This window comes from Eleutherodactylus coqui, chromosome 1 (genome assembly GCF_035609145.1).
Source record: "Eleutherodactylus coqui strain aEleCoq1 chromosome 1, aEleCoq1.hap1, whole genome shotgun sequence".
Classification (NCBI taxonomy): domain Eukaryota; kingdom Metazoa; phylum Chordata; class Amphibia; order Anura; family Eleutherodactylidae; genus Eleutherodactylus; species Eleutherodactylus coqui.
In genome coordinates, this window is record NC_089837.1 from 434325526 (window position 1) to 434349803 (window position 24278).

A 24278-nucleotide genomic window follows, 5' to 3' on the forward strand; every position below is an offset into this window, starting at 1 on the left:
GCAGCATGCTCCATTTTTGTGCGTTTCCCGCAATGGAACCCGTCCGATCCGCGGCATACCCGCAGCTGACACTGTGGATGTGTCGTGGATCTGCGAAAAAGCAGATTTTTAAAAAAACTGTATCGTGCATGTCCAACGCCGAGCTGTGCGCAGTACAGCGAACGCAGAAGTGGAGGGATCCTCGCGGACGCTGCTGCCGGGGAAGTACAGGTAAGCAGGCCTCACTGGCCGCGGGCAGGGCTGGATTCCCTGCATGGATTCGGCGCGGGCCGTGGACATGAGGCTTAAGGTTAATCAGAGAAATGTCATAATTTTCTTGCTCTATAATATAACACAACCTAATAACATGATAGCAAATAACATAATATAAAATAACATACAAATAACCATAGGTTAATATAACAAAGTAATATATCACGCGATAACATATATAATATACATATATACAGCACAATATAATCTAGCAGAATACAATATTTAATATAACATCATATAGTATAAAATGATAGAACATAATCCAATATAATATAAAATGTTATACCATACTATAATGTGTTGTAAAATAATCTAGCATAACGTAATATAATATGATAGAAGATAACAGCATAGTCTGTTCTCTGTGTACACATGTAGTGGTCTCCTATAGTCTCACTGTACTCATCGCCCTCTGGCGGCCAGCAGACTACAGGGCAGGAGTGGGAAGTGCTGTGCGCTCCGCCCCGTCCTTTATAACAGTGCGGCACGACTAGTTCCGGGTGCGCTCAGACATGGCAGCAGTGACCAGATTGCTCTGCGGATCCCGGTGCCTCCTGGCTGGCTGTAGGAGCGGGATGTCTACAGTATGGCGGCGGCCGCCAGGAGGATGCCCGTGGACAGGAGCGGCGCGGCTGTTCAGGTAGTCTTCCTGTCCCGGTGACCCCGGTACTGACAGCGGCTCATAAGTGCTCAGCTCCTTGGAACTACAGCTCCCAGCATGCTTTGCAAAGCCTTCCAATTCATAACGGCTGGAAAGGCATTCTGGGGGTTGTAGTTTGAGAGGCTCAAGTCACTTTAAGTAGTTGTGGGGTTTATTTTTTTCCTACCCTGCTATCATCAGCCCCAGGACAGGAGTGCAGGTGATCTGCGGCCGTCGGTTACTCGAGTCTTTGGCCTATCCTAGTCCTGTGGGAGGTAATGATTTTTCTGATGTGCTTTCTATTGATTTCCTGGGTTGCTGTCAGTCTTATGTAAACACAAGTAATGCCAAGGCCTGCTTGCTGCATGGGTAGCCTGGGTTGGTGGGTTTATAAATGTCATGGTAATAAGGGGGTCTCGGACTCCTGGAGCTCACCCGGGCGGCTTCTGTCATGTCTGCAGATATCTTGGAGAATCCAAGAATCTCCTTTGTGGGGTCCGAGGAGATGCTGAGTCGGAGATGGGGAAAATAACAATGGAGACCATCCTAAAGTTCTCTAAATTGTTCCAAACTATAACCCAGAGTGAACCTGTTCCAAAAATATTACCCCTCTTCTCCCACAGGGAAAATACTTGAAACCTTAAAGAGGGATGTATATAGTAAATCCATCTAGTTGCCTATCTACTTAAAGGGGTTGTCCCGCGGCAGCAAGTGGGTCTATACACTTCTGTATGGCCATAATAATGCACTTTGTAATGTACATTGTGCATTAATTATGAGCCATACAGAAGTTATCAGAAGTTATTCACTTACCTGTTCCGTTGCTGGCGTCCTCGTCTCCATGGTGCCGTCTAATTTTCAGCGTCTAATCGCCAGATTAGACGCGCTTGCACAGTCCTGTCTTCTTCTTTTCTGAATGGGGCCGCTCGTGCCGGAGAGCGGCTCCTTGTAGCTCCGCCCCGTCACGTGCCGATTCCAGCCAATCAGGAGGCTGGAATCGGCAATGGACCGCACAGAAGCCCTGCGGTCCACCGAGGGAGAAGATCCCGGCAGCCATCTTCACCAGGTAAGTAAGAAGTCACCGGAGCGCGGGGATTCAGGTAAGCACTATCCCGTTTTCTTTTTTAACCCCTGCATCGGGTTTGTCTCGCGCCGAACGGGGGGCTATTGGAAAAAAAAAAAAAAACCCGTTTCGGCGCGGGACAACCCCTTTAACCTTATTCCATAATTCAATGATAGAATTATCGGCTACAATCTCTCTCTCACCCGCCCCCCCCCCCCCCCCCCCCCACACCTCTCCTTTTAGCTCCCTCTCATGTACAGTTATAGGGGGGCTACAACCTGTCATTTTAGAACCTAATCTACCATTCACCCCCATATCTTTCTCCCCACCGCTTCAACTGTTGCAATTGAGACACCAAAAAATGTATTTCTAAACACTTGGAACTACCAGCCCTCCAGACCGTGTCTCCCCAGTCTAAATCTAGCATATTTCTTGTTCCACAATATACTCCTAAATATCATATGGAGTCTAAAAAAACCTCATGATGGAATGCAAACTGGAGAGTTTGGGCGTATATGAAGGAGTTGTGGCATCACAACCATTTAATAAGATGTTTCCTGCCAGTTATCAACAATTAGAAGACGATTCCAGACCCTGACCTTATCCTCAAACGTTTGTACCAATAGAAGCAGGTTGGCAGAAATGTAGTCTTAAAGGAGATGTCCCGCGCCGAAACGTTTTTTTTTTTTTTAAACCCCCCCCCCCCGTTCGGCGCGAGACAACCCCGATGCAGGGGTTAAAAAAACCACCCGCACAGCGCTTACCTGAATCCCGGCGGTCCGGTGACTTCAATACTTACCGCTGAAGATGGCCGCCGGGATCCTCTATCTTCGTGGACCGCAGCTCTTCTGTGCGGTCCACTGCCGATTCCAGCCTCCTGATTGGCTGGAATCGGCACGTGACGGGGCGGAGCTACACGGAGCTACACGGAGCCCCATAGAGAACAGCAGAAGACCCGGACTGCGCAAGCGCGGCTAATTTGGCCATCGGAGGCCAAAAATTAGTCGGCTCCATGGGAACGAGGACGCTAGCAACGGAGCAGGTAAGTAAAAAACTTTTTATAACTTCTGTATGGCTCATAATTAATGCACAATGTACATTACAAAGTGCATTATTATGGCCATACAGAAGTGTATAGACCCACTTGCTGCCTCGGGACATCTCCTTTAAGGATTAGAAGATAACTTCCAAATACTTGAATTCCTTGATATCTCACCAAAATGGACATAAAAGGACTCATTGATCCCCTTACATCCCCATATACAACAGCGGATCCTCCACATATAATGGGATGCCTTCCTCGATTCTCTATACTGCAATCCAACTATATTGGGTGATTGCCTTATCAAGCCAGTCAGGGGCTCAATTGCCAAGGCAAAGAGAAGAGGGGACAGGAGACATCCCTGTCTTGTTCCCCTCTCCAACACAATCCATCCCAAAATACAGCCCTCTACCTTCACTTGGTGTTCGTGTATCTTGACGCCACCGGAAGTGTGTGTGGCAACAAGATAGTCTTCTTGACAGGCCAGTCACTTTCCCGTCAGGTCCTGACACTCACTAACGGTGCCTCAGCCGGCGTTGGAGGGGGCTGCGTACCCGGACAGTGAGGGAGGGGCGGCACAGCAACTTTGCTGGTCGTCTGGCAGCATTGTGCAGCGGTGGGGGAGACAGAGTGAGCGGCGGCGGCAGAGCCGCTTCCCCGTCAGCCTCCCTGTACTTGGCAGCGGCGCCAGATTTTGGTGGATCAGCAGCCACAGTTCTCTGATAGCTCACAGTGAGTAACTGAGGGAGGGGGACGCGAAGGCTGGAGGCCAGCAGCGGACAGTGAGGGAGCGGCGGGGGACGGCAGAGCCGCTTCTCCGTCGGCCTCTTTTCACTCTGCAGCAGCCGCCGACAGAGGGAACGCAGGGACCTGTGGCCCTGACTGTCACAGAGAGGGAGGCAGGGGTTCGCGGAGGCTGGACGGCAGTGGCGGACAGTAAGGCAGTGCCAGAGCTGCTTCCCCATCACCCCCTCCTGCACTGTGTGGCCGCGGTAGAACACAGGGAGTGGGGGAACTGCGGGGCTGACGGGAGGCTGCAGGCCAGCGGTGAGACTAAAAAGAAAGGACCTTACAGGATTGAGCCAATCTGGAGCTAGGGGTCTGAGAGGGACTTTCCTCCTGTCATACCCCTAGCTTCCTGTGGCGTCAAGAAACACTAATACCCCCTCACTCCTGCCCATGGCATTAAATAGCTCAGTTTAATCCATGCCACAAATTTCTCACCAAAACCCATTCTATGACGTGAAAAAACAGTCCTGTTCCCACAAACTCGAAGATCCACCTGAAGATTCAAGTATAACCTTAAATTAATAGCAGTTTATTTGTTTGGCACAAAGCCGGACTGATCCTCCTAATGTATTAAATGAGTCATTACTAAAAGCAATCTATTCGCAATTACCTGCGTGAAAATTTTAATATCAGTGGTCGACAGAGATATTGGGCGATGGGAACCTGGAAGAGACAAATCCTTTCCCAGTTTAGGAGTTAAGACAATGGTATCATCTCTTATTGATGGTGGAAGAATACCCTCAGGCAATGATTCATGAAATACCGTCAAGTCTGGCAGAAGCATATCCTGGGAACACAAAAAAAAATTAATTTGGGTAACCATCCAACCCAGGTGACTCTTTAGGAAGTGCTGCTCCTGCATCCCTTAAAGGGGTTGTCCCGCGATAGCAAGTGGGGTTAAGCACTTCTGTATGGCCATATTAATGCACTTTGTAATATACATCGTGCATTAAATATTGGCCATACAGAAGTTATACACTTACCCCCTCCGGTGCTGGCATCCCCGTCTCCATGGCGCCGACCAAAGCCGCCTTCTCCCTGGATTAGACGCGCTTGCGCTGAAGGGGCCGCTCCGGCGTGCTCGCGCTGCACAGGTCTTCTGCGCATGCGCAGACCAGCTCTCCGGCGCGAGCACACCGGAGCCGGACAGAAGAGGGCAGACTGCGCAAGCGCGTCTAATCCAGGGAGAAGGGGGCTTTGGTTGGCGCCATGGAGACGGGGACGCCAGCAGCGGAGGGGGTAAGTGTATAACTTCTGTATGGCTCATATTTAATGCATGATGTATATTACAAAGTGCATTAATATGGCCATACAGAAGTGTATAACTCTACTTGCTATCGCGGGACAACCCCTTTAACTCATTCAGTGGAGTATCTAATATCACTCTCTGTATCAGACAAATGTAACAATTGTACCCGAGCCAAATGCTCATAAAGATCTACACACTTGTTAGAAGCATACAGGTTTTTAAAATGGAGGAAAAATGTCATCCTTCTGTTATAACCAGAGAATTATCAGGCCTTCTCAATGCTGTAACGCTGATGATCCCGTGCCTTAATATAACAGCTGAAAAATGATCCCCTGTTCCCCTTCCTCAAAGATGTATCGCTTCAGAAAAAGACCCTTTTTTTTTTTTTTGCAACACCTGTCAGATGATTGATAAGTTTAGGCTGCACCTTTTTCAATTAATTTCCGCCTGATTAGTGGGAGACTACATGTATGCTTGCTCTGCATCTAAAGCTAGTTGATGAAAGGCTTTAATGACATGATGAGGTTTAGACTTATGTAGGCTATTGCATTAAGAGAGCTTCCAGCGCTGACACTAAGGGATTGACAGGGAAGGGGGAAGTATAAGGCCCCCCGCACACGGGTGGGAATTCCGCGGCGGGATTTCCTGCAGAATTTCTGCCCGTGGCCACTGCCATAGGATTGCATTAAAAAACGCAAACCTATGCAGACGGCCGCGATTTGTCCGTGTGAAATTGCATGCAGAAAACAAATCGTGGCATGCTCTATTTCTGTGCGGGTCTCGCAGAGGCCCACACAGAAATGTCAGTGGTGACGGGCCAGCTCCTCTCTGCGCATGCGCCGGCTGGCCAGGAGCCAGCGCATAGCAGAGAATGAAGACGCCAGGAGCGGGTGAGCCGCAGGCCTCTGCAGGGGCACGGGTCTGCATCCTGCTGCGAGAGTTCTCGCAGCGGGATCCGACCTGGCCGTCTGCAGGCAGCCTAACCCTTACGGCCTCATGTCCACGGGGAAAATCAGATCCGCTGCAGATTCTCCATGGAGAATCTGCAGCGGGTCCCTCCTGCCCCGCGGACATGAGCGCCGAAAATAGCAATTTAAAGCATTTACCTTTCCGGCGCGGGCGACGAAGATCAGCTGTTCCTCACGGCCGGATCTTCATTTTCGGCCGGCGGATGAATTCCTGACGCCGGCGGCACGTCGCCGGCACGTCGTCGACGTGCCGCGCGCATGCGCCGGGCACATCCGCCGAGCCGAACCAAGGGAGATGCGGCCGTGAGGAAGAGAAGAGCTTCGCAGTCCGCTGCGGGTGAGTAAATGCTTTAAATTCCTATTTTAGGTCTCCCGCGGATCCGGACGGCTTCCATAGGCTTCAATAGAAGCCCGTGGGAGCCGTCCCCGCGGGAGACCCGCATGAAAATGGAGCATGGTCCAGATTTTTTCATGCTCCATTTTTTTTTAAATCACTTTTATTGACGATCCGCGGGTATTTATGTACCCGCGGGTGGTCAATGCATCCCTATGGGATGCGGATCCGCATGCAGGAAATCCGCTGCGGATCCTAAATCCTATTTTCCCCGTGGACATGAGCCCTACATCCCCAGACTCATTGGGTCACCAATGAAGGTAACTGTCTCTTTAAACAAGTTATAGTTGGGTTTTTTTTTCCAGACTTCACAGTGAAGGGTTAAAGGGATTTCATCCTAAGTGGCAGTGGGGATTCACTGGTTTTGTGGGTTCAGCTTCTAGCAATCTGCTATTTCCAGGGGAAGTGCGTCTACTTCTGGTAAGTACACAAAAAACGCAACAGTATTATAAAGGAGTGTCCTGGCCAAACTGTGGGTAGACTGACCTGAACTCTCAGCATCCTGAGTCCCTATGATGCTGTGAGCTTGGGCCAGTAGACCTGTGGCCGGGTCAGGGCACGGTCTGTAGTATGGGTGCAAAACCTTGCTTATGTGAATGTAGTTGTACTACATGGCTATCACTTGACACGTTGGGTCCACTTTTGCTTATCTGCTCTGCCTGACTTGTACAAGGGTGCCTTAACACTTTGAGGATTAACCCTTTCCAATCCACTGTCTGACGTCTAAAGACATTATGATTTAAGGCTGTACAACTCCGATGTTGGAAAACGCCCGTCGGGGTTCTCTTACTGTATATTGTCAGCCTCTCTGCTGTCAAAGCCTATCCAACATGTCACCTCATGCAGTACTGGCTTTAGCCAGCAGATAGTGCCATTGTATAACGGCAGAAAAAGAGTAAGCCCCCTAGGAAAACCAGGATACAAAATTGGATTAGAAAGGGTTATGGGACATATTTGCCTCTAGTTATAAACTGTCCACAAACTTGATTAAATCTCAGTCCTAAAAGGGTTAAGAGGATATTCACATGGCTGAAAATCTGTTCCATTCACCCTGCAGGAAGCCTATGAAGTTCTGCACATCCCGTTCAGGTGAATTGAACGGTGGCATAAATATCTGCAACGTGACTATATTCTTAAAGGGCATTTATACAGGCGGGGCTGCCTAATCTGGCAGTCGAACACTACCACACCACCCTCAGCCGTGCCCTGGATAAAGCAGCACCACCCGTGACCTGTGCCGTCAACCACAGATCATGGCATCCTTGGCTCACGTCCCAAGCGCGCTTCATTCGGCGGTGCTCTAGATGTGCCTATCCCACAACCCCAAACAACTCTTCGAGACCTTCCACTCCCTCCACAGCCCCAAAGAACCAGGCCCCTGTGACGGATCTGACTGCTGAACTAGCTGCCTATTTCAAAGACAAAATTGACAACATCCGAAAAGAAATCTCTGAAAACTGCACAGCTAGCCCCGATCCCAGTCTCCTCAGTACTGCATCCAGCACTTACTCACTTTCTATATTAGAACCGACGACAGAGGAAGAAGTCTCCAAACTGCTTAGTGCTGTTCGCCCTACCACCTGTGCTAGCGGCCCTCTCCCCTCTACCTCCTCCGGTCCCTTTCCCCAGCTCTCATTACTCACTTCACTGCAATCTGCAACCTCTAACCTCTGGCATCTTCCCCTCCTCATTTAAACACTCCATCATATCCCCTCTGCTTTAAAAACCAATCCTGGACCCGACTGATGCTGCCAACTACCGACCCGTCTCAAACCTCCCCTTCATCTTCAAATTACTAGAACACCTGGTCTACTCCCGACTCACACTTTCTCTCTGATAACTCACTCCTTGACCCCCATCAATCTGGTTTCCGCTCTCTACGCTAGACCGAAACTGCCCTCACAAAAGTATCAAATGACCTGTTGATGGCAAAGGCAAAGTCAAGGGGTGACTACTCCCTACTAATCCTCCTTGACCTGTCTGCTGCATTTGACACTGTCGACTATACCCACCTTCTCACTATGCTCTGCTCTATTGGTCTAAGGACACTGCTCTGTCCTGGCTCTCTTCCTACCTCTCTGACCGGTCTATCTCCTCTCCATTTCCTCTCACTGTTGGGGTCCTTGGTCCTAATATCACAGGCTTCAGGATAGGTCATCAATAGTTGATCGGCAAAGGGCTCACTGCTTGAGATCCCCATCGACCTGATGATTGAATTGTTTCAACTTGCGTGTTTTTTTTTTGTTTTTTTTTTTGAATGAGGCAGGGGGTGGGGTGGGGTGTAAATTTAGGACTAGAGTTTGCAGTGACATGACGTTGCCTGTAACCTTATGGCAATGAGCAAGCAACCTCAGTGCTTCTCTATGGGGAAAATAGTCGCAGGCAATGTGCAAAGAAGAATTCAAAGTACGTCACAAGTTTCCCAAACTCTAATGCAGAAACCCTGTGGTACTCTATGCCTATGGGAATCTTTGGGAAGCGAGTGCCCTCAAGGGGTTTTATAATCTATAAATGTCAAAAACGTGCAGGAACCTCTATATAATTATATGCTACACAGGTGGTTTTCCTTGGGAGTGTTTCTCATGAGAAAACCCCCAACAAGCTGAAGAACATCTGTTTGTATAATGACTCTTCTCGCTGTACAATAGGTGTCTTGCACAACATGGATTATGTCGGGTTTCCCTCAGTATTGATGCCAGGTATAGGTTGGTTTATACCAGTTTCTCTAAGACTCATGATACTGAACTCGCCGTGTTAAGTTGAATTTAACACTTTCCCTACCTGTGTTTATGACCGTGCTCAGACTGATTACTGAAAAAGTAGCACCCACCAGTCATGATATAGGGTGTTTGCAGATGTTTCCTATAGCAAACCAAATTAAAGGGGGGCAGTTGTAAGTCACTTTGTGACCATGGCAAAAGGCAAGTTGGAAATGTACAGATTTGTTGCGGAGTACTGTGACTTCCATTAGACACCCAGTGATGGCCATTGGTGAAATTGGGAACCCTCAAAGTAATCCCCAAGTTCCGAATAAAGTTTCAGAACTTCCTGCCCCACTGAGATCTTGTGTTCTAAGCGCTGTAGAAAAACGAATAAGCTCAGCCTAGAAACCTGAGGCTTTATGATCACGTGCAAAGGGTGCGACTCTTGGATGTAAACTATGCATCGGAAAAGTCATTGCTATGCAAAGTGAGTAGTGTAAAAATCGGCATGTGATGGACTGTTCTTGTATCTGAACATATCTATTGCTCTACATGTGGCCTTATCGTTCAGAACAGCCATTTCAGATTTCTACTCCTCTGATCTTGTAAGGAAGAGGTTACACAAGTGCTAGCACTCTCGTTTTCCCAACAATTGCTGGGCTGAACCTGCAAGTGTGGGAGCAGCCTGGCGGTTAGCAGTGTTAACACATGTAATAGTGCGATGTATGAAGCTACGCTTAATCTAAATAGTGACCATGTGACTGTGCAAAACTCACACTAACTATTTGTTTGTTTGTTTTCATCTCCGTACAGCTCAGAAGACAAAGTTAAAGTAACATTTATAAACCGGGATGGAGAGACCATTGTAGCAGAAGGGAAGGTTGGAGAATCCCTCCTGGACCTCGTTGTAGAGAAGAATTTGGACATAGATGGTTTTGGTAAGTAGATGGAAATAACCCTGGTGACTTTGGTAGGATCTAAAAATCAGCCATGTATCTTGGGGCTTTTTGTCCACCAATATATTGGATATGCATCCAAAAACACTTAGTGTTGATTCAGGCAGCTGTAATGAGGGCATAATTCGCAGCCCAAGTTTGGATTATGAGACCCCAGTCTGACCGGTAACTTGAATGCAAAAATGTAGCCACACTATAGTTATCTGTATTGCCTTTTTAGAGTGCAGCCTAAAGGCCCTTTTTAGACAACAATTTTCACTCAAAAATCGCTGAAAGCCATCTTTTGAGCAATAATTGTGTAACTGCACTGTGCAGTTTTCGTTAAGCCATCGCTGATCTTTCAGCATCCTGCTGCCTGAAGACAGGTGGGGTATTGCACTAAGGTAAGAAGCAGGCAGAGGCGCAGAGTGATGTTCTGCTGAGAAGCCTTGAGTCCTAGCATTCTGGTTGATCTACCACTGACCTAAACCCTGTACAGACAAGTGCCCCCTTTCTGGCAGTGATTATTCCCTTACAGCACTGACCTGTTTCAGCAGGATAACGAACTTAGCCACGTTGCAAATTAAATGACTTAAAGGGGTTGTCCGGCCATAAACATTAGGTCTCATTACTTCTGTTTGCCCATTTCCATGCACTTTGTAATATACATTGTGCATGGAAAATGAAGCAAACAGAAGTTTTGGACTTACCTGAAGGGATGCCCCCCCCCCCCCCCTGTGTTGCTCCTCCGTCGTCCCTGGTTACCACAAGAATCTTCTCTTCTTGTCGGGCCGCAGCAGCTCTTGTTGGCGCGTGAACGAGCCCCTTCTCATCCGCGCATGCGCAGTTCTTCTCTCTGCAGCCGGGACCGATATACGATCTTCTTGTGTGCAGGGGGGGGAGGATGGAAGAGCCTCAGAGCAGGAACTGAGCTCCTGCCCCCTCTCTGCCTCCTCTCCGCCCCTCTGCACTATTTGCAATGGGGAGAGACTAGGGCGGGGCTAATTCTCGGACCTTAGCCCCGCCCCCGTCCCGCCTCTCCTCATTGAAAATAGTGCAGAGGGGCGGAAAGGAGGTAGAGAGGGGGCGGGAGCTCAGTTCTTGCTCTGAGGCTCTTCCATCTCCCCCCCCCCCCCCCCCCCCCCTGCACACAAGATGATCGTATATCGGTCCCGGCTGCAGAGAGAAGAACTGCGCATGCACGGATGAGAAGGGGCTCGTTCCCGCGCCGACAAGAGCTGCTGCGGCCCGACAAGAAGAGAAGATTCTTGTGGTAACCAGGGACGACGGAGGAGCAACACAGGGGGGGGCATCCCTTCAGGTAAGTCCAAAACTTCTGTTTGCTTCATTTTCCATGCGCAATGTATATTACAAAGTGCATGGAAATGGGCAAACAGAAGTAATGAGACCTAATGTTTATGGCCGGACAACCCCTTTAATACTCCAGATCTCATTCTGAACAATTATCTGTGGGAAATGCTGGAAACACTACTCCGATCCATGGAGGCTGCACCTCGCAACTTATAGGTTCTGCAGCCAACATCGTGGTGTCTGGTACCATACCACCGTGTGTGTGTGTGTCCCAAACCTCCCCGTTTAGGCTTGATACCATTGTGTAACATCAGGTTGTATGACGTTGTTCTCTGTACTGGGTGTATTTCCCTAAGCTGCCGGCCGTGACCTTCTCTCCACTTCTACTGTCACTTTTACGGCACAATAAAAATCTTTATATGGGACAACTGAGTTTTATGACAAATCTTTATTCCAAGATTCCTACAAGAGCTGCACTCTTATCTATCTAAACAGAAGTTTGTTCAGCCATTCTTTTCACTCTCTGGGGTAGGTGACAACTGCTGACATTGTCAGGCCCCATAAGTGCTGTCAACAACTTTTATTTTGATCCATGAACTACAATAGAAGCTTTCATAGTTATGTAGTGATACTAGAGCGTGGGGATAAGGCTGGATTCACGCGAATGTATATAGGCTGGGTTTTCACGCCGAGCCGATATACGTCGCTTCTCTCTGCAGGAGGGGGGGGGGGGGGGCCTGGAAGAGCCAGGAGCAGTGCTCTGAGCTCCCACCCCCTCTCTGCCTCCTCTCCGCCCCTCTGCACTATTTGCAATGGGGAGAGGCGGGACGGGGCAAGGCTAATTCTCAGAACTTAGCCCCGCCCCATCCTGTCCCCTTTCATTGCAAATAGTGCAGAGGGGCGGAGAGGAGGCAGAGAGGGGGCGGGAGCTCAGTTCCTGCTCCTGGCTCTTCCATTCCCCCCCCCCCCCCCCTTCTGCAGATGAGGACAACGTATATCGGCTCGGCGTGAAAAACGAGCCCCGATATACGTTCGTGTGAATCCAGCCTAAGCCTGTGAATATGTGGGTTGCTTTTAACTTCTAGAACTCTGGAAAAAATTTTGATAACCCCTGTCTTATTGGTAGTTATGGCTGTGAACCTACATGTTGTGGTCTGTCCTTTACATTGAGCTGTAGAGCAATAAGGCAGACAGAGCTCTCAATTTCTGCATTAATCAAACTACTAATGACCACTTTGTCTGTATGTGTGTGAGAGCCTGGCCCCTTGGCGCCGTTGTGGCAGGTCCTAACGCAGAGAATACAACTAAGCCTAATTACTAGTCAAACTACTAATGACCACTTGTCTGTGTGTGCTTCTCATGCTCCGCCCTGGGGACATCATTATAGGTCCTACTAATATATATATATATATATATATATATATATATATATATATATATATATATATATATATATATATATATATATATATATATATATATATATATATATATATATATATATCACAGAGCCTGTATGACAGAAGAACATAGTTAGGGTTCTCTGAAGAGGAGGACAGGAATAACAAAATGAGAATGCAACTAAGCCGCTATTATCTCAGACAAAACTCCATGGTCTTGACAGGAGATGCCGATCTACTGCCACCACAGAGATCCAGCGGACTGAAGGACCTGCGGTGACGTGGCTACTGTGGCTGATGTTTGGTAGAAAGTACTGTATACTGGGTAACCCGACAGCTACCAGGACCGTGGTGACGTCACCGCCATGTGATCACCTGTGTCAGGATCACATGACCAGGGGCTGATCACTGTATCCAGGAGCTGTGTGTCATGTGTGGGGAATCAGGATGGATGTAGTACAGCTGTGTGATGTCTGTGAATCATAATGGATGTAACACAGCTGCATTGCACCATCAGAAACACTAGTACTAGAATTTCCTACTAATAACTAGTAAAACTACTATCGACCACTTGTCTGTCAAATTGTGTGTTACATGCAGAGCCTGACAGCACCTGATCACATGATGGTCACATCATCACAGGTCCTTTATCCTCCTTCTGCAGTCAACGGGGATTATGGGCAGACTACATCCCTCACAAATGGATATAGCAGTACTCCGTTTAGCAGTTTGTAGCTGATTGTGAGACAGCTGCACACCTGTGTGAAGACTCCAATAAATGACACCTCTCAAATGTCCACATACATAGCTGGTGGTGCATATTGAGCAACAACATTGAAGCATAGCCCTTCACCACTATCTTCACATTTCCTGAATGTGATATCATGTCCTCTCAAATGCTAATGCCGCCAATACCAGTCCACCCTTCATCTAATTGTCAACCGTTGTCCAGTGTTGAAACAAACTGTCGCTGCCGTGCGTCACCACAGAAGGTTCAATGCCGCTGTGCAGCTTATGCAGCTTACATGACGCAGTGACGAGCCACAATTTCACTTCAGCGAGGTGTGTGTGTGTGTGTGTGTGTGTGTGTGTGTGTGTGTGTGTGTGTGTGTGTGTGTCGCATTGCACCACCAGACACACTGATACTATAATTTCCTAATAATAACTAGAACCTACAACCTGGCTGCTCATTTTGTGCATCGGTGATGAGTTTACGTTTGTTTAAGGTAAACTTTGGACTCCAGAGTTGGCTCCAAATTTCTGTTCTTTTCTCATTTCATAGTAGTGGATGTTTTGACAGTTGAGGGTTTATCATGTGTTATAGGCCTATTTATGCCATGAATGTTATCCTCTGCATGTGGCAAAAAAAATGCTCAGCAAATCTGTCTGCATTACATAGTCCATATAAAGTCTCAAATGGGTGTGACTGTAGTACAGTGGTGTGCCATCCCACCCGCAATATGAAATTTAAGAAGTTTTAAATCGTTATCGCAATCTGTCTAACATGGTGGATAACCTGATGTGAATGGCTCATGGTAGAGGACAATAGTCATTTGGAAAAGTTTGCCTATCCTACAACAAGTTTTCTTCAGTTAGATAAACTTCTAGTCCTACCTTAAGAAAAAAAATCCTAAATGGATCCTCTGAACAGAAGCCATAACCAGATGTGACTAGAGACGGCGTCCTAGATTTCCCTTTGTGCGATGCTGAATAGCGCTATGTTCATGTCTCCACCCAGGTGCTTGCGAGGGGACGCTGGCCTGTTCTACTTGTCACCTCATCTTTGAAGATCATATATTTCAGCAGCTGGATCGAGTTACTGATGAGGAGATGGATATGCTGGATCTCGCTTATGGCCTCACTGAAACGTAATTATCATTTTATTTTTCATTTAATGTACCCTAAAAAGAGAAGGCATGTATGTGAACATAGCCTTAGATCTCCATTTATAAAGTCTAAATAATGGAGTTTTATGTATGTAGATATTACAAACTTAGTTCCCATTTTGTCTTCTAGGTCAAGACTGGGCTGCCAAATCTGCCTCCGGCCGTTTATGAACGGGATGATTGTGAAGGTTCCTGAGGCTGTAGCGGATGTCCGACAAGCTATGGATATGGGCAAGAGTACTTGAAATGAGCCGAATGCAAGAGCAGCCGCTGACTTTTTTTATATTCTAGTTCTTAATCCTATGTAATGAGATTTTTATCCTATAAGACATAAGTTAACATAATATTTTTTGAAATTTGCCTTATTTTTCTTATCTGTATGTCCTAGGGAGTTCTGTTTCTTAGGCCTAGACTGTCATCTTCATGTATGAACTCCTTTGTCACGTGAGGTATGAAACCTCTTCCCAGCGCACATAGGAGCCCCCTATTAACTGTAGGCAGGTGTATAATGTACTGAGCCTGTGCTCATAGATGAGGGCAGTTGGCTAGTGCTGAGAACAGAATGCGTTGGTCTGTTCTCCCCATGGAATAGTCTAGATGTATGCCCAGTATTAAGAAGATGCTAACAAAAAAATATATATATAATATTTCTAAAGTGGTTATATGAGATGGCAAAGGCTCTCCCTCCAAGAAATGGCGCCACTCTGGGCCACTGCATGTCTGGTATTGCAGTTAAGTTCACTCGCTTTAATGAGGCTGAGCTGCAATACCAGATACAGCTGGTGGCCTTGAGTGGCGCTCCTTTTGAACGTGATTTGTAGGGCTTGGGGCAGGCTCACACGAGTAACTTCACTGCGTAATATGCACGCTTAATACATGGTAAATGGAGTCAATGACAGTGCACAGATTTTCATTGGCCCATTCACACTAGCGGTTTTTTATTACGTGTAATACACTTGTAAAACAAACGCAGCATGTTCTATTTTACTTCGTATTACAGGTGATGGAGCCCTGTTCTCTATGCGCACTTAATGCTGGTACATATGCAATTACATTTTATATATGCAGCATTTATACGCAACGTCTCAAAGGGCAGGAAATAAAAGAAGAAAAAATTTAAAAAAGTGCCATGTGCAGGGCAAAATCGCTGCCCTCTGCAGAGATGGCCTGCTGACAGTGGGAAGACGCTGCATTCTACACGCCCTAAAACTGTTATGTGCTTCTTGTTTCTGCACTTCAAAGAGCAAAAACCTACTACTACCTGGAAGCCACCCACAAGTGGGCTAGCTGCTGCTGACGGATCTCATTTTAGTCTCCCTAGATGAACCTTCATATCAGGCCTTCACACAGACTTATGTGACTTTGTTCCCTCTACAGCAGGCTGATATTTTTGTTACACTACTGTTTTTTACTTTCATGGGACTTTTTTATTCCAGTGGACTGTGACTCATGCCTTAAAGGGGGTCATCCTCTTTAGCCCTTACAAAAAAAAAAAAAATTTAAATGTGCTCCTCTGCTGGAACTCCTGGTAATCGTCCAACTTCTTTCGAAAACTTGGCAGCACTCTTGATTTCCCTGAAGCTCTGTGGTCCCCAGAGTGTCTTCTGACTTGGATGTTCCCTCAGTGTCTCTGCTGCCCACCTAACGCTCCCTACAGTTTGACTCGCTAATACAAAAGGTGAAGATGGAAAAAGCCTTCTGGACTATGTGGCCGATTGTTGATGAAATGTGGAGCCTCTCATTAATGTCTGAGCGCAGAGTAATGAAGATGCCATACTTGAGTGACAATTGTAAAACCAAACTATCATGTGTTTCAATAAAGTACAGTTTTCAGACATTGTGGCTGTGGAAAAAAAACAAAACTTATTGGACCATGAATAACTATCATCAATAAATGTTTTCTAGATTTCAGGAGGGTGAGATATCATAACTGGTGCCTATAGCAGCTGATCGGGTCACTGGCTGCATTTAAACAAGGAACAGTAAAAATGAGCTGGAATTGGGCTGCTATACATCGCGTTTAGACTAGTTTTTGATAGATCTCCACATGGGTGTTTTTAGATATCAGTTGGAAGAAGCCAAGCCAATGCATGTTGGAATAATCCTCTGCTGACACCTACTGAAGTAACTACTTTATAAATAGAGGAAAATGAATACGCAGGGCAGCAGGATTTTGGTGCCAGAAAAGCAAAAACATCCAAAAATGTATCCTTTGCTACTTTTCTGCAATAGTGAAGGAATAATGTTTCAACTAACGGCTGTAGTCTTTGTCAAATCTTGTGGAACTTCCGTGCGGTCCTGCTCCGGTCATTCTGCCCCTTGTGAACCCAGCCTTAGGTATGCCCACCAAACCAGAATATCCATGTGCAGCTGTTTCTGGATGGCCTCTCACCCAGCCAACCAGAACCGTACTGATAAGAATAAGAGCCCCACAACAGTTGCCGGTACAGGAGCATTCTGGTTTGGAAAAACATAGTAGGCGACCCGACTTACTGATTCGATGGGGTACAATTGTATGTATGTAGTGAGGACACCACTTCCCAGCAGCCTGCACACCAGGCAAAATACGTATATATGGAGGAGCTGATTAGGTGCAAGCTACTGAACAGCCACTTGCACCTACCACATATTGGTGGTGGGTGGTGTGGGCTGCTTAGTATTAGACTTGTACACAAATCCATACATATCTCTAGATAACACTTGAATCAGTAAGTATGCTTGGCCTATCTTTTTAAGGCTAGCTACATGGGCGAGCATATGGGGACATAACGCGCTCACCATTCATGTAAAAGCCCTGTGGATGCGAGGCATTTTCATGGGAAACTATAGTTCTCGCATTGCTCTCAATGGGGCCATGCCATGAGATCACGCAGCCAGATAGAACCTCCTGTGATTTGCTTTGCTGCATAGAATCACAGTGTCACACAAGAAAAAAAAAATCGCTTGTGTATGGCCCCAAAAGAATGGTGTTCATAGCTGTGTGTCTTGCAGTGCATAAATCTTGTGTGTGTGTGTTTGTGTGTTTTGTGACGTTCTCTTCTCTTCCCCCCCCCCCCCCCCCCCCCCTCCTCCAGCCGTGTGCAGCTGCCCTAATAGAAATGATTTGTTTTTCCTTGCCCACTCCTCCCTGTACACTCTGGTTTGGCTTACACCCATATTCATGTTGCAAGACCTGTATAAAGGTCAGATATTGACTCATGGTAGCTGCCTTCCCAATAGGTGCTACTGTGGAGGATTATTCCACCCCTTTTTTTTTTTTCCCTCCCCGCTGTTTGTGTCATCAGAGAGCGGGTCGTAATAATCACATGACCTGCTGTCATAGCAACCAAAAGAAGCATTGCTCTAGATAACGGTGCATAATACCCATGTACACTACTACCTAGGAGAAAAGATGGGGACTATATGACATGGGAGAAGATCCTAAATGAAAAATAATATTTAAACAGTGGCCTTAGGAGACTAACCTGCCAGGGGGCAGAACGCCCCAAGAAAACTGGGCGTACTACCGATGGCCAGGTCATTTGATAGAAGCTGATAGAGGTCACTAGAGGATGCCCAAACATGGATATTAACCCTTTGCAATCCAATTTTGGATTCAGGGTTTCCTAGGGGGTTTTCTCTTTCTGCTACTACACAATGGCGCCACCTGCTGGCTACACCCAGTACTGCGGTATTGAACATGCTGGAGAGGCCCTCGACAAGAGTGGCCAGTAATATACAGTAAGAATACCCTGCCGGTGTCAATGTCTTTAGACACCAGACAGTGGATTGGAAAGGGTTAATAAGGGCGAACAAAGAGATGTTTAGAGTAGAGACATATACAGTAGTTGGCCCCAAATCTCAATAGTATCAGAAATATAATCCCCCAAGCGGTAAATAAATACACTTGCATAGTCATGCAATGATTCACTGTAAATCAGTGTATGAGTGGTGATTGGTGAAGACGGTAAAACATACCGATAATAAGATAATTCATCAGTTATGGATGATGGTCAATGCCAATGGTTTATGCAGACAGGGCTTCAAGAGACAGAAATAGTGAGAAATTTAAAGCTTATATATACTAGAACTGACAAAAAATGAGGAATTTAATGGAGGAATAAGTGGAAGAATACATAATGAACCTGATTGAGATATTTATCTAGAGGAAGCTATTGAAGGACACGAGTTCATTTAAGCCCCTTGGGTGTATGGAGTCGCCCCTATGAATCCATTGTGCTTCCTTTTGAAGGATCCGTTTATCCAGACCCCTCTCCTCCCTTGTGAACGGATGGTTTCAACACCTTGGAATTTCAAATTATACTCGTCCCCCTTATGGCAGAGATGCATGTGGTCAGCGAGGGGGGTAGGCTCACCTCTCCTGATTTTTCCCACATGCGCAAGAATGCGTCTTCTAAATTGTTGTGTTGTCTTGCCAATGTAATTTCTGGGACAAGGGCAGGATGCAATGTACACCAGGTGTGACGATTTACAGTTAATAAATTCACGAATTTGAAAAACGCGTTTTGTGTAGGCACTTTGGAATGATATGCCCCTGTGAATGAACTGGCAAGCAAGGCAATCGTTACAGGAAAAAGTCCCATTAGGTCTTGAAGACTTTAACCAAATGCGACTTTCTGGACTCGAACTCAGATGACTCTTAACTACTCTGTTTCTCAGGTTTCGACCCCTCCAAAAAGTTATCAGGCGGGTGTCAGAGATCAAGTCCTTCAGGTCAGTGTGTTCTTTAAGGATGTGCCAGTACTTTTGTAGTATCTGTCTCAACTGAGGCACACCCTTGTCAAATGTGCCTATGATGCGCAGGGAAATATTAACTTCCTTATTCTTAGGTATAAGTAGGTCAGTTCTAGTTTGTTTTAGTGCATGTTGGATAGCTTGTTCAAGGATCTCATCAAGGTACCCCCTATCAAGGAATCTTTTTCTCAGTTTAGTACTTTCGAGTAGAAAAAAACTGGCCCTTTGGGATACCCCTTCTCAGTGAAAGGGAATGCGCGCTCGACCAAGCTAGTAAGCTGTTGGTCACTGTGGTTTTACTATAAAGAGTGGTAGAGAGGGAGCCAAAATGGTTTTTTGAGATTTGATATCCAAAAAGGCGATTGATTGGTCCTGGACTTCCGATGTAACTTTAAAGGGGCCGCTTGTCTTCTATATACAGCTGAGTGCTCCGAATGGAGTATGCAGAACACAGCTAAAACGCTGTGTTCTTCATACCCTGGCTGTGTTCACGGAGCGCTCAGCTGGTATACAGCTAAGCACTCCGAGCAGAGTATGCAGAACACAGCTGGAGTGCTGTCTTCTGTGGCTGTGTTCACAGAGCGCACATGGAAAAGGTCCAGTATTGGAGAAGGTAGAATCCAAAATCTTTATTTCAGCCAAGCATATTAAAAAAAAGAATAACTCAGGCCGGGTGCAGATATTTTCAAACTACATGGTTCTTAGACATGCTAGAAAAAAACCTGTCTATTTTAACTAATTATCTTGGTTGAAATAAACATTTTGATTTCCATCTTCTCTGATGCTGGACTTTCCATTTTTCAAGACTTTCATTTAAACTTGCACAGACTGGCTCTGCTCATAGCTTGTCACTGTTGGCCCTCTAGCAAATATAATCTTGTCTTCCTAAAAAATAACCATGGAGATTATGGTATAACCTACAGTATTTAAAGTGACCCTCCAGACCTGGGGCAACCAAGGTGGCCACCACTCCTCTGACTACCTGCTGCACACTGCATAGCATGCATCGTTGATAGAAGACACTCCACTGGCTTTGATGGACCAGAGCTGTCTACATGAGCAGTGCTGGCCAGTCACAGCAGCATGCAGTGCCTAAAGGACCTTTCACACGGGCGGAATCTTACCACAAGTTGGCTGCATGTGGATTTCGATGAGGAATGAAAATGGTTTAAATTAGCCTGCAACGCCGTACCAAAATTTACAGTTCTGCAGAATTCCGCAATGTCCCAGCGGAAATATTTTGCCCGTGTGAAAGGTCCATTTAGACTACCAATGCATACTAATCATCAGTAGTCAAGTAGTGCAGCCATCTTTGTTTTATAGTGATTCTCAAGTCCTGGATTAATACATGGAAAAGAAAATAAATGGGAAGAAACCCATGAAATGGTTAAATATAGACAATATACTGTAGAGCTGGGATATTGATCATTTCTGGAGTCGCTAAATGCCATTCTATCTTTTATTCTAGATTTGACTCTGCATAAGATTTATTATCTTAAGAAAAGGTGAATGGCGTTTAGCCTGGCGAGAGGCCATGTAGGCCCTGCAGATGCTGGAGCGGGCATGCTGTGCAAGACTGGCTAATTCAAGAAGTGGGAGGAATCTTATGTGCAATGCATGAGATACAAGGGGGGTGAAGAATGAGAAGTATGGCAAGGGAAGAGCTGTGAGACTGATCGTGTCTTGTACATGGGACACAGAGCTCTATTAGTTGCATCGCCTACTACTGGAGAATCAAAATAGTGCAACTTACAGAAATAAAGAGTAGCTTAGGGTGCCTGTGTGCGTTTAAGTCAAGTTGTGGCTTACTGCTACTTGCTAGACTTCATCTCTATTTGCCATGGTTACACAGCAAGTACTCGTGCAGCATGGAAAGTAGCAGTAAACTGCATGTGCTTTCCATGGCTTGACTGCAACAAGTACAGGTACACTTATGGGTAATGTTTAAAACCATAATCTTGGTAGCAAGTGTGACAACACGGGGGTTACATATCAAGCCAAACGATCACTTTTCTTCTTTACTTGCACTTTATTCACACAATCTTTAACAGCAACATAAACTAATGGGTCTCCAGATAAATAATAAATGATTGCAACAACAATAGTCTCTTTTAAACATCCCTTCACAGTCCTTTTTAGAGTCCCCTCAGTACAGTTCTCCACAGGGTTGAAGGCAACCGCAACAACAAGTCCACTTGATTTGCACAGACCTGTGGATGTCCAGATCGCAGCTGGTCCTTAGTCTGTCGTGACTTCAGACCCTTAGTCCCAGGGCAGGCGTACTTCAGGGGTCCTGCTGGAACCACGTAGTTCCTGGTCCATAACGTCTCTCTACTGCATACAACAGGAGTCACCGGTTAACTGCAGCCTGAATCTCCCAGGCATACGCACACCTCTCCTAGGTGTGGAGGTGAGGGCATCTCCCTGTCCACCTCTGGCCTTCTTAGCCACACACTGGGCCTGGCAGCCCCAGCTCCACTGGGCTGTTACACTGTCTCTGGTGTTGAGGTGAGGACGTCTCCCTGTCCACCTCTGGCCTTCTTAGCCACACACAGGGCCTGGCAGCCCTACAGCTCCACTGAGCTGTCACACTGGGCCTGGCAGCCCTGTACTCGCTGGCTCTCTCAGCCAGACACTGACTCGCTGGCTCTCTCAGCCAGACACTGACTCGCTGGCTCTCTCAGCCAGACACTGTCTCCCTTGCAGCAGGGTACAACCCTTTTTATAGCACTGACCACACCTGTGGGTGTTTTCCCTCTTACTTCAGGCATCAGACTGATTGTCTGTTGCCCCTACAGGCCATCTTCTGTAGCGCATCCCTACACAAGGTACAACTGAAAGTGTGGGCACAGCCCAGTGATGGCAGCCATGATGCCAATAGTACAGCACTGATTGGCAGCAGAGTCTTCTCTCACTATAATTCTGTAGGTCTGAGGTCATTATAGTATAACTGCTAAGGCAATGGTGGGTAATCTCGCCTTTTTTAGTTCTGCCTCCATAGTGCAGATATTCAGTAGGGACTCGGCCTCTTTTCTCTCCAGTGTCTTTATATTGCAGTTATTAATTTAATGCTGAAATTTTATTCGGGTCTTGCCAGTAAGGTGCTACCGCATAATGCCGTATAGAGAGATTACCACTCAGCTTGGCATTTGGGGGGGCAACGGAAAATTCACGACGGGCTTGGTGTAGACTCAGATACAATACCCTGTACAGCCGGTGGCCAAGAGCGCTGCTGGGCAAGTATAGGGGTACTTTGACACGGGACAACTATTGGGCAATTCAGCACCCAATCATCGTGCCAGCGAAGAGCGATTCTAATCATTCTTGTGGTTTCACACAAGAGCAAGAATTTCTCAATGAATAGGAGCAGAGCGGGCCGGAGATCTCTCTGGTCACCCACCTCCATTCAGTGAACAGGCAGTCATTCATGAACAATGTTCTGTGTACTCAGGCTGATCGTTGTTTGATTTTTATGCCTGCGGAAATGGAACGATTTTTCAGTTACTGCCAACATTTACGCAGAACAATCATGGTTCAGATTCCTGAGCTCCAGCAAGAATTTGAATGATTGTCACTCAGTATAGAAGCGCTGTAAGGGGCTCTTCATTCTGTGAGTTGGGCTCCCACTGAGCACAAAGTCTGTGTTCAAGCAATACACTATCACTTTATAGGATGGGAAGAACCCTTGAAGCCAATCAAAACCATGCAGAGGGCATAAGGAGGTTTTAGAAGGGGTTCCCTTCTTGGGACCCCCTCATTAAGAGTAGCGCTTGCCTGGCAGACCAAGCTTAATCATGCATCACCTGCACAACAATTCCCTAGAATAGCTGGCATGTAATATTACATGCGCCCTGCAGTGGCTATTTCATGGAAAATGTCTGGGTAGAAGCAGCTAAAAGGTCAAAACCAGTGAGTGAAGTAAGTCAGGTGGACGCATCTAGATGCTTTCCATAGTGACATTTATATATAAATTCTAAGGATTTACATATTTGTATGCATTCTTTATTGTGCCCATTAGAGAGCGCTGTTGGTTTAAAGTAAACGTAATTTTTTTTTATATCTCGTGTGCGCCTGTTCTAGTTGAGTGCAGTGAGTGCGTTTAATGGACTGTTGTCCTGCATATGGATGTAGATGGATCATCTACATGTGGTTCTGTAGGGTAACATAAATTTATATGTAAGAGGCAAAACTTCTGCTGCCGTCCAATATTCCTGCTACCCTCCACCTACTGAATGCCTTGCTACAATGCAGAAGTTCTCAAATGTGATGTGACGCAAAAGTCAGAAAATGTTATTGACTGTAGAGAAGAGTCATCGATTATTATAAATATTTATATATCTCCATATCCTTGGGCCAAAAGCACATGGCTGTATTTTCGGGTTGTGCGCTGTTAGTATATTTCACGGACAGCACATGACTCCATTGTAGCCTATGAAGCTTTATGCATGTACAATTATTCACACATACTAAAGAGCCACATGAAAACAATCATGTCATGTTGTATTATCATCCCTTTACATGAACAAGAGTAGGACATGCAATTTCCAAGAACACGCAGTTTGTGCTGCCTGATGTTAGTTTGTTCAAGTTTTCGGACGTAAATCACAGTACATCAATCTGCCTTTGGCCTAAAGATCACATTACCTGGATATGACATGCATGCTCGCCAATATGCAGACATACTGGGTTGGGATCAGTGTGTGCAGTATGTGTAGTGCGCTGTTCCAAAATTTTGACATGAACCCCTTTCAGTACATGCCTAAAATTTAAAGAGGGTAGTATGAGATAAAAACGTGTCTGTATAAAAACATAAAAGCTACACAAGAATGCCTGTTAAAAAATAAAGATGAACATCACAGTGGGTTTTTTTTATTTCAAACACCATAAATTTCATGTTTTTTTGTGTTGAC

At 46.2% G+C, this 24278-nt stretch overlaps 1 protein-coding gene across 1 annotated transcript; it reads left to right on the forward strand.

Moving 5' to 3' along the window:
• The first annotated feature begins 720 nt into the window (after positions 1 to 720).
• Positions 721 to 16471, forward strand: FDX1 (ferredoxin 1). Its single transcript, XM_066582128.1, has 4 exons — positions 721 to 895; positions 9916 to 10040; positions 14487 to 14616; positions 14765 to 16471. The coding sequence occupies exons 1-4, from the start codon at positions 768 to 770 to the stop codon at positions 14877 to 14879; spliced, it is 498 nt and encodes a 165-aa protein (XP_066438225.1). The 5' UTR covers positions 721 to 767; the 3' UTR covers positions 14880 to 16471.
• Positions 16472 to 24278: the final 7807 nt, after the last annotated feature.